The sequence below is a fragment of the Trichomycterus rosablanca genome, chromosome 12, assembly GCF_030014385.1.
Source record: "Trichomycterus rosablanca isolate fTriRos1 chromosome 12, fTriRos1.hap1, whole genome shotgun sequence".
NCBI lineage: Eukaryota > Metazoa > Chordata > Actinopteri > Siluriformes > Trichomycteridae > Trichomycterus > Trichomycterus rosablanca.
Genome location: NC_085999.1, coordinates 15278244 through 15299305, shown reverse-complemented (window position 1 = coordinate 15299305; position 21062 = coordinate 15278244). Strand labels below are relative to the sequence as shown.

Here is a 21062-nt window from a genome sequence, read left to right as displayed (position 1 = left end):
CGTGCCCAATACAAAAACCAACAACAAAAAGGAGGTCCTGGACCCTGAGGGGCAAATTTGAAGTTATTTAATATGCCTTGCGGTAGGCATGATAGGAGACCAGAAGCGCTGTCGGGGAGCGCCGACGAGAGTTCAAAAGCGCCGTCGGGGGGCGCCATCGTTGGAACAGAAGTACCATCGGAGGGCGCCAATACGGAAACAGGAGCGCCATCTGGGGGCATCATCTCGGAAACAGGAGCGCCATCTGGGAGTGCCAACGAGGAAACAGAAGCACCTTCGAAGGACACCAACTCTGGAACAGGAGCGCCATCAGGGGGCGCCAACTCAGGAACAGGAGTGCCGTCGGAGGACACCAACTCTGGAACAGAAGTGCCGTCGGAGGACACCAACTCAGGAACAGAAGTGCCGTCGGAGGACACCAACTCAGGAACAGAAGTGCCGTCGGAGGACACCAACTCAGGAACAGGAGCGTCGCCGAGGGACGCCCATTCGGGAACAGGAGTGCCATCAGGGGGCACCAACTCGGGAACAGGAGCGGCATCGGGATGCGCCAACTCGGGAACAGGAGCACCATCGGGATGCGCCAACTCGGGAACAGGAGCACCATCGGGATGCGCCAACTCGGGAACAGGAGCACCATCGGGATGCGCCAACTCGGGAACAGGAGCCAGCTGCGTGGAGCCTGGCGAAGAGGTTTCGGGAGTCAGCTGCGGTGAGCCTGGCGAAGAGGCTTCGGGAGTCAGCTGCGGTGAGCCTGGCGAAGAGGCTTCGGGAGTCAGCTGCGGTGAGCCTGGCGAAGAGGCTTCGGGAGTCAGCTGCGGTGAGCCTGGCGAAGAGGCTTCGGGAGTCAGCTGCGGTGAGCCTGGCGAAGAGGCTTCGGGAGTCAGCTGCGGTGAGCCTGGCGAAGAGGCTTCGGGAGTCAGCTGCGGTGAGCCTGGCGAAGAGGCTTCGGGAGTCAGCTGCGGTGAGCCTGGCGAAGAGGCTTCGGGAGTCAGCTGCGGTGAGCCTGGCGAAGAGGCTTCGGGAGTCAGCTGCGGTGAGCCTGGCGAAGAGGCTTCGGGAGTCAGCTGCGGTGAGCCTGGCGAAGAGGCTTCGGGAGTCAGCTGCGGTGAGCCTGGCGAAGAGGCTTCGGGAGTCAGCTGCGGTGAGCCTGGCGAAGAGGCTTCGGGAGTCAGCTGCGGTGAGCCTGGCGAAGAGGCTTCGGGAGTCAGCTGCGGTGAGCCTGGCGAAGAGGCTTCGGGAGTCAGCTGCGGTGAGCCTGGCGAAGAGGCTTCGGGAGTCAGCTGCGGTGAGCCTGGCGAAGAGGCTTCGGGAGTCAGCTGCGGTGAGCCTGGCGAAGAGGCTTCGGGCGTCAGCTGCGATGAGCCTGGCGAAGAGGCTTCGGGAGTCAGCTGCGGTGAGCCTGGCGAAGAGGCTTCGGGAGTCAGCTGAGAGGACCCTTGAGAAGAGGCGTCCGGAGTCAGCTGCGTGGACCCTTGAGAGGAGGCGTCCGGAGTCAGCTGCGTGGACCCTTGAGGAGAGGCGTCAAGAGTCAGCTGCAAAAACACTGGAGAAACGTCATTAATCAGCTGCACAAATCCTTGAGAATCTCCTTGATTCAGCTGCGAGGACCCTTGAGAGGCGTCCGGAATCAGCTGCAAAAACCCTTGAGAAAGTTCTTGAAACAGCTGTGAGAACCCTGGAGAGGTGTCCAAAGTTAACTGCGAAAACACTAGAGAAACGTCACTCAGCTGCGAGGACCCTGGAGAAGCGTCCGAAGTCACTTGGAAAAACACTGGAGCAACGTCATTCAGCTGCGTGGACCCTGGAGAGGCGTCCGAAGTCAGCTGCGAAAACACTGGAGAAACGTCCTTCAGCTGCGAGGACCCTGGAGAGGCGTCCGAAGTCACTTGGGAAAACACTGGAGCAACGTCATTCAGCTGCGTGGACCCTGGAGAGGCGTCCGAAGTCAGCTGCGAAAACACTGGAGAAACGTCATTCAGCTGCGAGGACCCTGGAGAGGCGTCCGAAGTCAGCTGCGAAAACACTATTGAAACATCACTCAGCTGTGAGGACCCTGGAGAGGCGTCTGAAGTCAGCTGCGAAAATCCTTGAGAAACTCCTTGATACAGCTGTGAGAACCCCGGAGAGGTGTCCAAAGTCACTTGCGAAAACACTGGAGAAACGTCATTCAGCTGCGAGGACCCTGGAGAGGCGTCCAAAGTCAGCTGCGAAAACACTAGAGAGGCGTCCAAAGTCAGCTGCTTGGACCCTGGATATGCGTCAGAAGCCAGCTGTTTGGACCCTGGAGAAACTGGACTCAGCTGCGAAAACACTGGAGAGGCGTCCGAAATCAGCTGCTTGGACCCTGGATATGCGTCAGAAGCCAGCTGTTTGGACCCTGGAGAAACTGGACTCAGCTGCGAAAACACTGGAGAGGCGTCCGAAATCAGCTGCTTGGACCCTGGATATGCGTCAGAAGCCAGCTGTTTGGACCCTGGAGACACTGGACTCAGCTGCGAAAACACTGGAGAGGCATCCGAAATCAGCTGCTTGGACCCTGGAGAAACTGGGCTCAGCTGCGAAAACACTGGAGCCGGTGAACACACAGAAGGACCCCCGGAGCCATTGGGGTCGTAACAGGAAACAGGACCTAAATAATATTGGCTGGCTCCTAACGTGGACTTGGGACAGTCACGAGCTTTATAAGCGGGCACTGGCTCCTGGACCACATCCGCAGTGGGCACTGGGGAAAATTTAACCTCCCCAGTGGGCACTGGATGCCAGGTATAAGCTGCAGTGGGCACTTTGCTACATGAAAATTTGGTTCTCATGAGGCCCTCAAAATCCTTCACCGAGTTCAGCACAACTCCCCTGTCAGACCAACGCTGCTTAGCCCACTCACGAGCAGCACCCCTCAGTCTAGACATCATAAATCGTACCTTGTCGATTTCAGTTGGCTGGGGGTCCAGAAGGTTCTGCAGGTAGAGCTGGCTCTGGAGAAGGAAGCCTTCAACCCTATGGTTGCTTCCATCATAAGGAGCCGGCCTACTAAGCGGGAAGACTAGAGGAAACCTCATAGAGCCAAAGTCTGGGAAAGAATAAACCAGCAACATCTCGCTGTGTCCTATAGGGGAGATTATTCTGTCACGGTTTGTGGGCTAGACGGACAGGATGGGCGGACACAAACGCAGAGATGTGTGAAAGAAACGATATTTTAATGATAAAGACAAGACAGGACACAAAACCAAACACACAACCTATGCTAAGCTAACTAAAGCTAAACTAAACACACAGGAAACCTAAACCCTAAGCTAAACAAGAACTAGACAGGACTAAACAGACTGAACAGGACTAAACAGACTAACAGGGCAAAACAGACTAACAGGACTAAACAGACTGACGGGGCTAAACAGACTAACAGGACTAAACAGACCGACGGGGCTAAACAGACTAACGGGGCTAAACAGACTAACAGGGTAAAACAGACTAACGTGGCTAAACAGACTAATCTAAACGTGCATGAACTAAGCTAATAAACAAAGGCTAACAAACTGAGCTAACAAACAAAGGGGCAACTGCTAAACACACTAAACAGTTTAAACAGACTTAACAAGACTAAACAGGACGGAACAAAGACTAAACGGACGAAACAGACTAAACTGACCGACAGGAGCTAGGAGGAAGGTAAAACAGAGTTACCAGGGGCAAACAGACAGAATTACCAGGAGCAAACAGACAGAGTTACCAGGAGCAAACAGACAGAGTTACCAGGAGCAAACAGACAGAGTTACCAGGAGCAAACAGACAGAGTTACCAGGAGCAAACAGACAGAGTTACCAGGAGCAAACAGACAGAGTTACCAGGAGCAAACAGACAGAGTTACCAGGAGCAAACAGACAGCGTTACACTCAATAATCTCCAACCAGCCTTTCCCTGAGCCTCTCCTAAATAGTAGCAGCTGGGGCTAATTAGCCCCAGCTAACCAATCAGGAGAGGGAGGCTGGTTGGAGACTGGGGAGAGAAGGGCGTGGCACACTGGAGCACAGGATCACCCTGAGGCTCCAAGCGTGACACTAATAAAGCTGATACTTGCCCTTTGTAATGACAGATGAGGTACAGGGGGCATGATTAATGTACAGAGAAACTAAATGGCTGCAGTCAGTAATTGTATACCCAGAAAGAATATACTGTTTCTAATTAAGCCACATGATATTTGCAGAACTTAAGTTAAATTGAAAATTTACATCTAACACTGACCATTCCTCTTAGGGAAATACTGGTGACCCTGGTCCTCCTGGCCCACTTGTAAGTAACATTTTATTACTTGCTAATCAATAAATGATGTTTTTGTAAATATTAAACTAATATATGGCTGTGTACATTTTACTGCAGTCTGAAATTTCATTCAGCGGTGAGAAGGGAGATAAGGTAAATAAGATTGCATACAGTTGTTGATTGTTCTTCATGCTAATCAGATCATCCATTACCTGTCTAAAAGTCATGCACATACAGAATATATCAGCCAGAAATGTTCTGATCTTCATAATTCATACAGTAGCAGTAATCACTATGGGTTGTATTCAAGGGGATGCATCACAGTACAGACATTTACACTTTCCTGATTCAATATACCTATAATGACATCACCAAGACATATATTCTTTCAAAAGAAGGTCTTACTGAATCTATTAGATGTATTACTGTAGTGTATTAGGGTCAGAAATTTGATCCTGATGTTAAGGACACTGACTTTGATGTTTAAAATGTACATATATATATTTACTTATTTTCTCTTACATATATAAATATTTGCTGTCGCCTCACAGCAAGAATGTCCTGGGTTCAATCCCCAGGTGGGACGGTGCGGGTCCTTTCTGTGTGGAGTTTGCATGTTCTCCCCGTTTCCGGTTTCCTCCCACAGTCCAGAGACATGCAAGTGAGGTGAATTGGAGACACTAAATTGTCCATGACTGTGTTTGATATAACCTTGTGAACTGATGAATCTTGTGTAATGAATAACTACCGTTCCTGTCATGAATGTAACCAAAGTCTAAAACTTGATGTTATAATTGTAATTAACAAAATATATAAATATATATATATATATATTATTTTTTTTTTATTTTTTTTTTTTTTTATGTTAATTCTTAGAAAATCTCCAAGAATTCTAAATTATTATTCTAAATTAGCTTTAAGCTTATTATGTTATGCACACTTCTAACCACTAGGAAGTTTAAATATTTTTCAGTCTGATCGACTGATATATTTAATGTGTGCGATGTTAATTAACAATACACAGATAATCCACATAAACACATTATTTTATGGACATAAAAACATAAGTTATCTTAAGCTGTTCACAGTTTAAAAAATTAGAAAGCCTTTAAAATCAGTCCCCTCTTCTGTGTGTCCTCCAAAGCCTTACTTTCAACAAACATACAATAATTTAAACACATCCTTGTGTCATTTGGTTGAATATTAATTGCATTCTATGTTTTTTTTCATTAAATTAAGAAAAGGTAAAATGTGTAAAATGAATATCATACCTTTTTTTACTAGGGTGCTCGAGGCACCCAAGGCCCACCAGGACCTCCTTGGATCCCCTCAGAGCATACAAAAGATGAGACGTATTACCTAAAGGTATGGCTTTGTCTGTAACTTTAATTAACTTTGTTTTTTATAGATTAATTATTTTTTTTGAGAATTTTATCAAATCTATTTTTAGTATTTAATAATGCAGAGGGTTCCTATGTTTTTAACTGGGTATAAATGGGTTTATTCCAAACGAATTAATTGAAGCAGTTTAACAAGTTAGAAAAAATTCCAAAAAAAAGGCCAAACATATTTAATGTTTTTGGTTTCACTGTGATTTATTAAAAACGATCAAATTATATGTTAATAAGAAGTAGATTAAATAGATATTAAGTAGTAATTAAATTTCAATAATAATTTTTCTATTTATACATTTTAGCTCAATCTAATCATATCCAATTACCCAGTAGTATCTGTCCTCCAATGCTGCAGACCCCTACCCTGACTGATAAGTGTCATCACTAACATGTGCCCCATTTGACACAGTGAAATTGCTAACTGCTCTTTTTACCTGCCCAAAAAGGGTTGACACAGAGAGCAGTATAGTGTACGGAGAGTCATGCACTGCTCTCAGTCATTCACCATCTCCACTTAGATTATCCTGCAGTGCATCCTGGTGCCATCTCAGCCTGGACACCCATAAGTTCTTGGAGAAGGATTTGCTGGACAATTCAACCATTTTCCATTGCTCTGATGTCCAGTGCAATGCCTGCATGCCCAATTTAGGTGCTTTGGCATATGGCATGTGATGGCAATGCAGCCTTATACAAAGAAGGGTTTGAGGCACTGTGTGTTAAGACTCTCAAACTCAAAGGAAGCTTTATTGGCATGACAAATAAGGACATTCGTATTGCCAAAGCTACAGTTACAGAGAAAAGAAAAATAACAATAAGAAAGACCAAATATATACAAAATAGTTACAAGTGCAAGTAGAATAAAATAGTAATAAAAACAGTGCAAATAATAACAATGAAAAAGGTAACATTAACATTTATGAGGTAGTCATAAAAATTAGATTGTGTGCATGCGTGCATGTGTGTGAGACATGGTCACCCACTGTCCTTCACCTGGTGGCAGGTGTGTGTGTAGAGTGCTGCTAGTGTGCAGCTCTCTCTGTGCTCCCCCAGTAGGTGGGGCAGTTTGTCGGGGTCTGGGGGGGAGTTGCAGTTGGGGATGATGTTGTTAAATTTGGGGAAGAATTGGGACCGGATGTGGTGGTACTTGGTACACTGGGTGAGGAGGTGCAGCTCTGTTTCTACTGTACTGAGAGTGCAGTACTGGCACAGCCTCTCCTCCAGGGGCAGCCAGGACCGCGTGTTTTGCCCCGTCTCCACGGCCAGGTCGTGTGCTCTTAGTCTGTACCTCATCAAGGTGTTTTTTCAATTTAGGGTCGGATAGTGTGTTAAGACTCATTCACATTATCACCAGAATTAAAATAATCTGCAGTTTGAGCCATTGTAGCTGTTCTCTTGGTGCCTTCATTTTATCTGGTGTTAGCTTTTGCCATGCATTTTTTTGAGGTTCAAGTTCACATGTAGTGTAGCTTTGCAGTCACCATGTATGGATAAATTAATAAGCATTGAACTCTGTGTTTTTTCTGTAGGGGGAAAGAGGACCCAGAGGAGATAAAGGAGAAAGGGTAAGTGATCCTTAACATCTAGGCATAATGTAAACGTTGTACCTGTAGATTCACTGAATTAAAATCAAATTTGTTTAAAAAACTTATCTGTCTATCGTTCTGGCTATTTCTAGTGTTCAGAATTTCAGGCAGGTATGAAAGGTGAACAAGGACCTCCAGGGCCGAGAGTAAGTAACATTTTATTTTTTAAAGCCTTTTTATAAATATAGATATACATCGATCAGGCATAATATTATGACAACCTTCCTAATATTTTGTTGATTCCCCTTTTGTTGCCCCATACACAACAATCTGCGATGCATTGTGTATTATGACACCTTTATATCAGAACCAGCATTAACTTCTTCAGCAATTTGAGCTACAGTAGCTCGACTGTTGGATGTCGGGCCAGCCTTCGCTCCCCACGTGCATCAATGAGCCTTGGCCGCTCATGACCCTTTCGCCGGTTTACCACTGTTCCTTCCTTGGACCACTTTTGATTAATACTGACCACTGCAGACACTGCAGTTTTGGAGATGCTCTGACCTAGTCGTCTAGCCATCACAATTTGGCCCTTGTCAAACTCGCTCAAATCCTTACGCTTGCACCATTTTTCCTGCTTCTAACACATCGACTTTAAGGATAAAATGTTCACTTGCTGCCTAACATATCCCACCCACTAACAGGTGCCATGATGAAGAGATAATCAGTGTTATTCACTTCACCTCTCAGTGGTCATAATGTTATGCCTAGTTGATGTATAAAATACACAAACAAAACTTTGGTTTTACTTATTTTATTATTTTTTCAATTAGGGAAAACCAGGAAAGGATGGAGAGGATGGAGTTAAGGTATGCCTATATGTTGTATATCAGGTGGTGCATGTTTCCTATGTGCAGACTGTTTTATAGTGTTTTTCTACAACAGGGGGGAAAGGGTGATGCTGGAATTCCAGGGTTTGAAGGTTATCAAGTAAGTAAATTTTTTACTGACCTGCTAAAGCAACAGAAAAATCAATATAGTTTTGTAATTCTTCATAAGATTTGACACTGATATTTTTGAAATAGGGGGAAAAGGGAGAAAGAGGACCTCCAGGATATGTAAGTGGCAATACAATTTGCATATAGTAACTTTCAGACTTTATTGTCATTTATGATTTGCTTGGTTTCTTTGTAATATTTTACATTGACTATTTACAAATGATTTCTTTCATTAAAGTTTGAAGGTCCACCTGGCCCCCCTGGGCCTCCAGGGACTCCTGGAACACAGGGAGTGAAAGGTAAGCAAGGCATAAGAGGCCTTATAGTAATAAAACACCAGATATACACTGATCAGCCATAACATGTAAAACCACCTCCTTGTTTCTACACTCACTGTCCATTTTATCAGCTCCACTTACCATATAGAAGCACTTTGTAGCTCTACAATTACTGACTGTAGTCCATCTGTTTCTCTGCATGCTTTGTTAGCCCCCTTTCATGTTGCTCTTCAATGGTCAGGACTCTCCCAGGACCACTACAGAGTAGGTATTATTTGGGTGGTGGGTCATTCTCAGCACTGCAGTGACACTGACATGGTGGTGGTGTGTTAGTGTGTTGTGTTTGTATGAATGGATCAGACACAGCAGCGCTGATGGGAGTTTTGAAACACCTCACTATCACTGCTGGACTGAGAATAGTCCACCAACCAAAAATATCCAGTTAACAGCACCCCGTGGGCAGCGTCCTGTGACCACTGATGAAGGTCTAGAGTACTTGTCTGGGGGGCCGCGAGTGCCTGACCAGGGGGCGTGGCATAACGAGATTTTTTTACTTCTAAAACTAAAGCAATACATTGTTCACTCACGGGAGACATATTTGATTAGTCTCACTGACCACGCACACATGCACGTTTAATGTTATTCAGTTAAAAAAACCTTCAAAATAGGGCTAACAGTGAAGATAAACCGGTGACAAAAGCAGCGACAACTGTTATAGGACGTGTGTGTGTCTTTAAGAGAGATGCTCTGTTCACAGTATTGATATAAGTGATTCAGGAGTCGATTCATTTTATGCGAAGTTGGCGGTTGGCACACGAAGGGGGGCGCATGTCCAAAAATTTTGAAAACCCTTGGTCTAGACGATGAACAATTCATGACTTTACATCTACAAGGTGGACCAACTAGGTAGGAGTGTCTAATAGAGTGGTCAGTGAGTGGACACGGTATTTAAAAACTCCAGCAGCGCTGCTGTGTCTGATCCACTCATACCAGCACAACACACACTAACACACCACCACCATGTCAGTGTCACTGCAGTGCTGAGAATGATCAACCACCTAAATAATACCTGCTCTGTGGTGGTCCTGTGGTGGTTCTGACCATTAAAGAACAGGATGAAAGCAGGACAAAAAAAGTATGTAGAGAAACAGATTGACTGCAGTCAGTAATTGTAGAACTACAAAGTGCTTCTATATGGTAAGTGGAGACGATAAAATGGACAGTGAGTGTAGAAACAAGGAGGTGGTTTTAATGTTATGGCTGATCAGTGTAAGTTACTTGTACACAGCATTTCCAAACACATGGTAGCTTGGTTTAAAGTACTGCCAGTAGTAAGTAAGTAAAGTTCCAAGTGGATTGATCATGTGGATTCTGACTCCTGGTGGCCAGATGGATAATGTTTCTCTAGAACATTCTGTCTTCTGTTTGGTTGTTCAGTCTTGTTAATGCATAGCTCTACTCACTAGGCAATCGCTGCCCATTAACCAATTTACCAGTCATTCTGGACCTATACATAATAAATACATTTTAATGATCTATTTAAATAGTGCCTCTTGTTTGGAAGTGCCACAGAGTCAAGATTACTAAAAAAGTAAAAAAACATTGAATAGATGACCAGTGATAGCTGTGTTCTTATGAATTATTTTACCTCACTCTGGTTACCTTCAATAGCTTTCATCATGTTAGAAATGCTGAGAAGATACCATGACTCTACCCTGATGCGCCATAAAAACGTCAAAGAAACAGAAGTCTCAGCCTTTACCTTACCTTAACAATGCAATTTTGATAAATTGAAGTATTCTTTGTGCAACGCTATCCAGAAAAGTGGTCAATATCAGAGTTCATGCATGGCAGAGAATTTATAGTTTACGCCATTTGTTTAATTACAGTGGTACCTTGAAACTCAACGTCAATTGGTTCTGGGACTGGCATTGAGTTTTAAAGGTGTTGAGTTTCAAGGTATTTTTTCCTGTAATGATGTATGGGAAACCTGCCAATGTGTTCCATGGTCCTGTGGAACTGCATATATTTTAGGCTAAAGTAAAATAATGGGGTTGTTTTTGACATTTATACACTAAAAATAACACACATATAATATAAAAACACTGAAATACAATTGAAAACAGTTAAAAATAAATAACTGTTGAGTTATTGTACTAAAACGAACGAGGAGTTTCATTAGTGGAGAGAACTTATGAGCAGTAATAATTATAAGAGGTTTAGTGTTCCCATGTCATAATTTTAATACATTGTCACATTAACCTTTTTTTATGATAAGCGTTTTATATTCTCTCAAAAAAAGAGCTGATTCTTACAATTTCTCAGCACCCCGAGCTGTAACACAAGTTTAAAAGTGAAACAGAAGAAAAATCCAGCTAAACACAGATACATATGGAGCTTTTAAAGTGGATTTGACAGTTATTCCACACAAATGCAGATTTGTCTCATATGCGCACTTTAATGACGACTTATGCACCGCTCAAGCAAAGCGCTGAACAAAGCGGCTGTTCACTGTTAATTTAAAATTAAATAAATCAGTTAAAAAAAAAAAGGTGAACAGGTTGACTAAGGAAAATGTTGAGTTTAAGGGTACAAATTTCTCGACAAAGGACGTTGAGTTTAAAAGATTTTGAGTTTAGGGGATGTTGAGTTACAAGGTACCACTGTATTAAAATTTAATAAAGGGTAACTAATCTTTATTTTTAAATTTTTTTTGCACAGGTCTACCTGGGCCTTCTGGAGATCCTGGTGCCCCAGGTAAAAACAGTTTATAATATCACAACTGTTCAACACAGGTTCTTAAAAAAAAGTAATCAAACAATATTAAACAATACAGCTCTAAATATATCTAAATATCTTTAAGTCTATAAAAAGATGTCTTATACTTTTTTGTTCTTGCTTTAAATTTCTGATGGGATGTAGGCAGGAACATTCCAGGTCGTACTGGAGATAGAGGATTTCCTGGAGAGATTGGTCAGAAGGGAGACAAAGGAGCTGCTGGAGAATCTCTCCAAGGACCAAAAGGAGCTGATGGACTTCCTGGTTCTCCTGGACCTCCAGGACCAATACGTAAGTGCAGCAAGGTTTACAATGCTTAGACCATCAGTTTATAAGATCTCACAATAAAAAAAATCATGTAATTAAATGGATTGTTCTGTCTTTCATTTTTTGCAGCTGATAACTGCGATGGTGTGAGTGGACCAGAAGGACCTCCTGGATCTCCTGGGTTGCAGGGAGAAGTGGGACAGAAAGGTATATAGGCATAGAACGTGTTAGAATACTTCAACTTGTTTGTTTCTTGAGTGTTTATAACTTAATTCTATTGAGCAATGTTTATTGCAAGTTTTTTGTTCCTTTTAGAAAGTGGGTAAATGCATCATTTATTGTGGCTTGATGATAAATACAGTTGTAAGGGGCACCCAAGTGGCGCAGCGGGATATTCCGCTAGCACACCAGCGCTGAGATTTTGAACTCCTCGGTTTGAAACTCGGCATTGTCACCGGTCGGCTGGGAGCCATCTGGCGGGCATAATTGGCGATGCCTGCAGCAGATAGTAATTGGCCACCGTATCTGCAGGGTGGGGACCAGACTATGTGTGGGTGGGATCTTCATACGCTGTGTAAGGACCCTGATTGCCGGAAGCGTCATCCCATGACCTGGCAAGTTTGCTGCTGTGCTATAAGCTGTGAGTGTTCATACAATACTGCAAATAATGCCAGTTTTCATCATGGTTGCAATAGAGTCTAAACACATACAGTATCTGGGTGTTGTTTATATAATACATCACAGTCGAATCACAGCAAATTAAGGGTCATTACTGAGTTTAATCCCAATGATTTAATCATGTTGGAACCCAATATCAGTCATACATATTAGCAGTAGGTTTAAAATACTAAATACTACTCTAAAATACTACCACTGGTGAAGTGAATATAACTGATTATCTCTTCATCACAGCACCTGTTAGTGGGTGGGCTATATTAGGCAGCAAGTGAACATTTTATCCTCAAAGTTAATGTGTTAGAAGCAGGAAAAATGGTCAAGCGTAAGGATTTGAGTGAGTTTGACAAGAGCCAAATTGTGATGGCTAGACGACTGGGTCAGAGCATCGCCAAAACTGCTGCTCTTGTGAGGTGTTCTTGGTCTGCAGTGGTCAGTATCTATTAAAAGTGGTCCAAGGAAGGAACAGGGATAAACCGACCAAGGCTCATTGATGCATGTGGGGAGCAAAGGCTGGCCCGCATGGTCTGATCCAAAAATCAAGCTTCTGTAGCTGAAATTGCTGAAGAAATTACTGCTGGTTCTGATAGAAAGGTGTCAGAATACACAGTGCATCACAGTTTGTTGCGTATGGTGCAGAAAAAAAGGGACCAACACAATATTGAGAAAATGGTCATAATGTTATGCCTAATTGGTGTATTTATCAGCTGATACAAGTTTAATTTAAATCATTACATTTACATTTTAGGCATTTAGCAGACGCTTTTATCCAAAGCAACTTACAATTGTGACCATGTACAATGCAGGCAAGTGAGGGTTAAGGGCATTGCTCAAGGGCACAACAGTGGCAACCTTGCAGATGTGGGGCTTGAACCAGCAACTTTCCAGCTACCACCCTATAAATCAAAGTCTAGCACTGCACAGATGTATAGAGTTTTAAATACTTTTTTTTTTTTAGGGGGTTGAATATGTCCAACTGAATCTGTAAATGTTCAGTAACAGTTCAACATCACACCTCCCTGCTGTTTATTATTTTTATAAATGCACAGCTAAGCGCTTTATTTCCTAGCATTCCATTTAATTTTGGTTTAGAGTATCATAAATTGTTTGATTAAACTTATTTTTGGGTTTTACAGTCTCACCTGGGACATTAGGTTGATAGTTCTTAAAAAGGTTTTAAGTCACACTTTGTTTCCCATTTTAGGTGACAAAGGTGACACGTGTACAGCATGCATTTCAGCTACAGTTCCTGGATCTACAGGACCCAAAGGAGAACAAGGTAAGATTACTTTTTTATGAGGACATCATCTTGTAATAAATATAAAGGTAATTATAGAATAAAGATTCTTCTGTCTTATTACATGAGTACTTTAAAATAGTGTCTAGTGTAAAATGATTGGTGCTGTGTGTTTTGGTCATGGCCAAGTTCAAACATCAGTGGCAAAAGCATGGGCAAGCTGCACATCTACGTAGGCAATATTAATGCTAATAATGCTAAAATGACATATTTTCATTAACTACTTGTTTGAGACAATGGCAAGCCACATTTTGTATGTCTTACACCAGCTTGGCTTCACAGTAAGAGCCTGCAGGTGAACTAGTGGTAGTCTTTTGTATTTTTAGAATACAATGCTGTGAAAAAAAAGTATTTGGCCCTGTAATGCTGGGTATAAGGACAGGGGCTAACACTCATAGAGACTTTTTTGAACATGTTTATTTCAGAAATTATTTATTTCAGGTATTATGAAACTCATTAAAACATGGCACCATGTGCTGCTTTTTGAGACTAGCCTGCTTTATGTTGCCAGATTGGTTCTATTTAGTTGATGTTTCGATTTAATAGTTCTGGCAGTAATCATGCCTGGGTGTAGCTAATATAATTAAAACATTAATTTGGTTTACGTTAATTTAGTATCTTAAGGACAGTTTTTTTCATATTGGGTTCAGCTGAACAGTATTTCTCTTGAACTATAAAATCATTATTCATTTATAAAGCATTTTGTGTTTACTTGGATTATCTTTGTCTAATAATAAAAGTAATTTTATAATCCGAAATATGAAAGAATGACAAATGTGCAAGAATAGAGGAACTTAGTCAAGGGGGTAAATACTTTTTAAAAGCACTGTAGGCAAGTAAGTAAATATGCTGTATTGCTTTTTACCTCAGAAACATATGTTACCAGAGGTCTGTTTTCACCAGACCAAGTCCAGCTGGCTCTGTTTTTTTTTCTCTTTCACACCTTGTTGAGGGTTAATTTGCTGTAAGTGTAGGTGTTTCTATTTATTACACTTTCTTGCCAGCTCCTCTTTTGGCAACCTGCTTTCTCTGGGTTCTCTTGCCGGGCTTGGTCCTGTGTGGTTTTCTGCTTGTGTATGAGGCCAGCATACTTTTATTCTTTTCTGGGAACCACCATGAACATGCAAGTTGCCCCAGAGGTAATGTGATGGCCCTTTTTAGAAAGGGACCTCACACTTGATCCCATCAGGGTGTGGGCTCTGCCAGTTGCTGCTTGTAGGTTTTTCTGAGTTTTATTATATATTTTTTTATAATTATTTTTGTCACAGATGCTGTGAGCAGCTGGCCAAATTGTGACAACCAGTTTTCATTTCTGTACTATTCCTTTTCTATCAATTTTTCCATTGTGGGCTGCAGATGTTTTTGTGTCTTTAATTTTTTACTTTTTTCCATTTTTTTATCCACTGCATTTATTTGTGTTTTGTTTGTGGCTTTTTAGCCCCAGTTTTGTTTTACCTTGGTTATGCTTCCAGCAAATTGGGTTAATTTTTTAAATTCTTGCAGATGTGGGCCTACCCCTGGTGTCTCAGTAGTGAGGCATGACATGTCCCATAATAGACTACATATGGAGAGGAGAACCAAATCAGATCTTGACAGTTTAAGTTATTAAATTGTGACTGTTTATTTATTTGTGACCAAATGTCACTCTCAATATTACCACATACGTATGCCACATATATAAGGCACATATAAAACCTTTAGCAGTATCTTTACTCATTTGTACCTTATTTTTCTGTACATACATATAACCTATCCAAATAATGTTTTTCTTTTAGGTTATCCTGGACGAGCAGGCCCTCAAGGTGAAAAGGGTCAGCCTGGCCATGCTGGAGAGCCAGGAAGAGATGTAAGTGATTAATCCACTTCAGTGTATACTAATTTGCACAAATAGATCTTGGTGAGGGGTGAAGATCTGAAATCATTGTTCCACAATAGGTTGTTCCTTGAATGAATCAATGTTCTTGTAACACTTTACATAAAAACTGTAATACGCAGGTCTAGGTGTAGCCCCACACCTCAAGAATTGAAAATGAACCCAATTTGCAGGATCCTTAGCCAAGGCAGATGGAAAACAAATGCAGTGGAACAAGCCGATAGCAGCAGTGCCCAAGTCGCACCCCATTTAACTAGCACAGCCCACGCCCACCAGGTGTCCAACTGTGGGGCCCCAAAATAGGGTTATGTTGTTGCCTCTTGGGCAGCTTGCTCATCCAGGGTGGTTCTGTTGTAATGGCTGAAAAGCAGAAAACCAGACCAAGTCTGGCATCACAGAGAAGCTGACTGTGAGGTATAAACCCTGTTAAATAGAAACACTCCCACTGGAGTGAATTAATGCTCAATAAGGCACAGGAAACTGTTGTACAAGACGAACTGATTCCATATTATGTCATATATGAAATAAATTATTCCATAGGTAAGCCCCACTGCTGATCTTCACGTCAGATGGGCCAGTAAAAAAAAAAAAAACAGTATCAAATAATAATAATTGTTAATTGTTAAAGTACACTCTGTTAGGTATGTATTATAAAACACCTGCATGATTGCGGGAACATTAAAATCTTGTTTTTATCTTCAGGGTCTAGATGGTTCCCCAGGTTTGATGGGTGCCCCAGGGGCACAAGGTGAGCCTGGCGATATCTATATAGCACCAGGACTGAAAGGAGAGAAGGGCTTACCTGGGCTTGCTGGCAGTAAAGGTTTGGGAGGTAAAGACGGAGTTCCTGGTAGAGATGGATATCCAGGCGCACCTGGACCCAAAGGAGAACCGGTAAGTGCTAATTGGTTTTGTCTCATGATAAAATAATTACTCATACCACTACATAAGATTTACTGGTATTATTTTCTTGGATCTCTAAACCCAAAATATAACAATATTGCAGTAGTAGTGCAGTAGTACCTTGAAACTTGACGTCAAGTGGTTCTGGGAGTGGTGTCGAGTTTTAAAAACGTTGAGTTTCAAGGTATTTGTTCCATAAGAATGTATGGGAAACCTGTTAATGTGTTCCATGGTCCTGTGGAACTGCATATATTTAGGCTAATGTAAAATAATGGGGTTGTTTTTGACACTTAAAAAATAACACACATATAATATAAAAAACTGAAACACAATTAAAAACAGTTAAAATCAATATAAAAATACAATAAAACCTGCACTTTACCTTTACTTCTTTATTGTTTCCTTATGCTTCTTAATCGTGGAGATGCTTCACCTTGGAATACCATATTCCGCTCAGTAAAGGCGCATTCATATGAGAGCTTTTCCATTTTTTTGTGCACTAAAACTTCATTAGTGGAGAGAACTTATGAGCAGTAATAATTAAGAGAAGTTTAGTGTTCCTGTGCCATTCTTTAATCATTAACCCACAGTAAACTTTATTTCTTTATGATAAGCATTTTAGACTCAGAAAAGCTGAACCCTGAGCTGTAACACAAGTTTAAAAGTGAAACAGGAGGAAAATTCAACTAAACACAGATACATGTGGACTCATTCAGAGTGAATCTGACGGTTATTTCACACAAATGCAGATTCGTTTCATATTCGCATGATGACGTTTTCCTGCACCGCTCAAGCCAAACGCTGAACAAAGCATCTGTTTATTGTTAATTTAAAATTAAATAAATATATTTTTTTAAAGGCTGAACATGTTGAATTTAAGGGAAATGTTGAGTTTAAGGGTACAAATGTCTCCACGAAGTGCGGCCAGTTTCAAAGATTTCCAGTTTATAGGGTCGAGTTACAAGGTACCACTGTGATTTGTTTTTAATGTGTGTATTTGTAATCTGCAAACTAAAGGCTAGAGAAGGTGTAAAAGGAGATCGGGGTCAGGATGGAGATCCAGGTGCCATTGGGCCCCCTGGTGAGAGAGGACCCCCAGGTTTTCCAGGTACTGGTCGCAAAGGAGAGCCTGGGGAGAAAGGCAGTCAAGGACATCCTGGTCAGCCAGGTTCTCCAGGATTATCAGGTCAGTAATTTACCTTCTCTCTATATATTGTATACATTACATTGGCATTTTTATGAAGTTAGGTATAAATATGTAATTTGTCACTTTTTGTACTTTCTTATTTTTACAGGAGCTAAAGGTCTACCTGGAACAAGTGTGGGTTCACAAGGACCTTCAGGCCCACCAGGACTTAGAGGAGAGAGTGGAACACCTGGACCTCAAGGTAATATTTATTTAGCTTCTTCCAATTTTCTGTTTTATGGCCAAATATTGACCAACTGTTTCGTATCAGCTACACAAAATAAATGCAGTTAATTAAGTTATTGCCTTCTTTTTCATGAAAAAGTATTGTACTGACTAGGGCTGCCGCGATTGGTCGACCTAGTCAATGACTTCGACGCATTTTTTAATATTTTAAATCAATGCATCATTTTTAAAACTATGTTTATAAATGATCCTCTTTAATTTCTACAATGTTTCTATTCATGTAACCATTCTTATGATTTCCCACAGCACTACTTGCCGTATTTGGTCCAGTCACTGGTTGGTGACATTAAGCGCAGTCTTAAAAAAATGCCGTCTGCAGCAGTCAGAGGCCGATTGTAAAGAGCTTTCAAAGAAAAGCTAAAAGTTTTCCAAGACCCAAATCATCAAAAGTTTGGGAAAACTTTAACTGGCACAAAACAAAAAGGTGGTTTGTACACTGTGCAAATCTTTGATGGTACCACAGCAGCACCAGCACGATGTTGCATGTCTATATTGTTTCATTAAGCTTCTTAATCACGGAGATCTTGGAATACCATATTCCTTAGCGAGTTCAGTTAGGGCACATGAGATGCTGCAAAACTTTTACTTCTATATTGTTTCATTAAGCTTTTTAATCGCAGATATCTTGTAATACCATATTTCTTAGCGAGTTCAGTTAGGGTGCATGAGATGCGGCAAAACTTTTACTTCTATATTGTTTCATTAGGCTTCTTAATCGCGGGGGTTCTTGGAATACCATATTCCTTAGCCAGTTCAGTTAGGGTGCATTTAAACGTGATGCACACTTTTGCTGCGGTGTGCAGAGTGTACACATAAGCCACATAGATTGGGGGGAAAATCAGAGAAAAAGTTGGGACAGAGAGGAAGAGGGAAAAAAACCCTCTAAATCCACTGTAGTCAACATTGTGTCTGGTACATCTATCGTAATGTTTGGTGTACTTCTTCCTAAGGTGAAAGGGGTCCTGCTGGAGATCAAGGTTTGCGAGGATCACATGGGCAAAAGGGTGATCCTGGCCTTCCAGGAATTGGACTTCCTGGTCAACCTGGACCAAAAGGTAAACTACAGTTCAGCTCTAAAATGTGTTATTATAAATTAAGCCAAATTGAGAAATATAATTTTATTTCTTGTTCAGGTTACTCTGGTATACCAGGAGCACCTGGACTCCCTGGAGATGCTGGTAATTCAGGCCAGGAAGGTTTTCCTGGACATCCAGGGACACCAGGACAAAAGGTATGATAGGATAGGCAAAATTGTTTTTATGACTTCCCATTTAACAAGTCTTGCCTTTATACTGACTTGTGTTATATAATACAGGGTGAACCAGGCATCGGCCTGCGAGGACCCAAGGGCTCCATAGGACAGCCAGGACTGCAGGGGTTTCCAGGCGAGAGGGGCAACGTAGGAATGCCAGGAATCCCTGGTAAAGAGGGACGAACTGGGCAACCTGGACCTCAAGGTGTAAAAGGTACTGTATACTGGCATCATTCTGAAATTTGGAATATTCTTTTTGGTTTAAAGATCAGTTGCCACCTACTGGCCATATAGTTGTAATAATAATTGACATCAATTTAGATTATGTCAGCTCATCATCTAAAACTTAATCCCAGCAAGACAGAGATGTTGCTCATTCCTGGAGATCTGTCTCCAACCCAGGACCTAGTCATTTCTCTGGATGACTTCCAGATTAGACCATCTGATAAGGTAAGAAGTCTTGGTGTTGTCCTGGATAAACAGCTGACCTTTTCTCCTTATATAGCCAACATGACGAGATCGTGCCGGTTCCTCCTGTACAACATCAGGAAGATTCGGCCATTTCTCTCCAGAGAAGCTACCCAGATTCTGGTGCAATCACTTGTAATCTCTCGGTTGGACTACTGCAACTCCCTCCTGGCAGGAGCTCCCATGGCCACTATTAAACCCTTACAGCTCATTCAAAATGCAGCTGCCCGTCTGGTCTTTAACCAACCTAAACACTGCCACATCACCCCACTGCTGCGTTCTCTTCACTGGCTTCCTGTAGCTGCACGCATTCAGTTTAAAACACTGACGCTCGCCTACAAAGCCAAAAATGGACCAGCCCCAAGCTACCTTCGGGGTCTAATCAAACCCCGCTCTGTACCACGCAACCTCCGAGCCTCTAGTCTAGCTCGACTTGAGCCTCCATCCAGGACTAAAGGAAGACAAGCATCAAGGCTGTTCTCTGTTCTAGCGCCCAAATTGTGGAACGAACTTCCTCTGTCTGTCCGAACAGCTGAGTCTCTTGCTGTCTTCAAAAAACGATTAAAAACCCACCTTTTTACTAAACACTTAGGCTGATTTGTACTTATTTACTAACACTTTATTCCAATCTTTTCCATTTAAAAAAAAAAAAAAAAAAAAAAAAAAAAAAGGGCACTTTGGTTCTAACAGGTTTTAGCAGAGTTGTGTTCTTCGACTGTTGTCTATCTAAACTTAAGGAATGAAATGTTCACTGTGGAAGCACTTCTGTAAGTCGCTCTGGATAAGAGCGTCTGCTAAATGCTGAAAATGAAAATGTAAATGTAATAATGGGTGGACACCAGAGGTGTTCACAAGTCACAAAATACGAGTCCGAGTCAAGTCACGAGTCTTTAGGCTAGAGTCCAAGTCAAGTCACGAGTCTTTAGGCTAGAGTCCAAGTCAAGTCACAAGTCTTTAGGCTAGAGTCCAAGTCAGGTCACCAGTCTTTAGACTAGAGTCCAAGTCAAGTCAATATAATATACACAAAACATATATTGGAAATGTAGCGTAGAAATAAACAAACAATATGTAAGTTCAGATAAAAAGCAACAACAGATTAGCAACTGTATTTTGCCATTTCACTCAGTGCCTTTACTTTCCTAGTCATTGTGCAAATGAATGTAATTTCCGTAACAAGAAGGTCCCAGTTAAAAGCTTAAACTGATGTTTTGTTTTCATTGCAGAACAAAAGCGCATGATAAACCACGGCACAGCGGCCAAAATCCCAGACACAGCAAAAAAAAATCATCACCACTGCTTACCTTAGCTTATGTTCTTCCAGATGCTATTAAATTTAAACCCATGTGTTGTCCCATTATAATCCGTTATTTTGTACGTGTGCTTTTATATAATTAAAAACCTCCAAACTTTTCCCGGTTGTGAAGTAAAACACTAACTCGTTAGAAAAAAAATCAAGCATTTCACTGACACATCATCTGTGTGATGCAAACTGAATAAATGCAAATAACAGCATTTGTTACTAAAAATTAAAATCAGAAGGTCTGATTGGTTCAGAAAGCGGTTCTTTCAACCATTAGCACCAATTCTGTAGGAGCGTTCCATTTACCCCAGTTGTTCTTGTGAAGTGCACTACGCAGGGTATTCCACCATTTTAAGTGAGATTCCAA

The 21062-nt window shown here is 41.8% G+C and overlaps 1 protein-coding gene across 1 annotated transcript in view; it reads left to right on the top strand.

The window, feature by feature from the left end:
* col4a1 (collagen, type IV, alpha 1) overlaps positions 1-21062 on the top strand; it is an 88325-nt gene that overhangs the window by 39135 nt on the left and 28128 nt on the right. The window contains exons 11-30 of the mRNA XM_063006605.1: positions 4252-4287; positions 4375-4410; positions 5542-5622; positions 7178-7213; positions 7327-7380; positions 8008-8043; positions 8120-8164; positions 8260-8292; positions 8411-8471; positions 11172-11207; positions 11373-11519; positions 11625-11702; positions 13375-13449; positions 15243-15313; positions 16043-16234; positions 17261-17429; positions 17539-17631; positions 18626-18730; positions 18809-18906; positions 18991-19141. Of these exons, the coding sequence (XP_062862675.1) occupies positions 4252-4287; positions 4375-4410; positions 5542-5622; positions 7178-7213; positions 7327-7380; positions 8008-8043; positions 8120-8164; positions 8260-8292; positions 8411-8471; positions 11172-11207; positions 11373-11519; positions 11625-11702; positions 13375-13449; positions 15243-15313; positions 16043-16234; positions 17261-17429; positions 17539-17631; positions 18626-18730; positions 18809-18906; positions 18991-19141 (1633 nt within the window). The remainder of the gene's footprint in view (positions 1-4251; positions 4288-4374; positions 4411-5541; positions 5623-7177; positions 7214-7326; positions 7381-8007; positions 8044-8119; positions 8165-8259; positions 8293-8410; positions 8472-11171; positions 11208-11372; positions 11520-11624; positions 11703-13374; positions 13450-15242; positions 15314-16042; positions 16235-17260; positions 17430-17538; positions 17632-18625; positions 18731-18808; positions 18907-18990; positions 19142-21062) is intronic.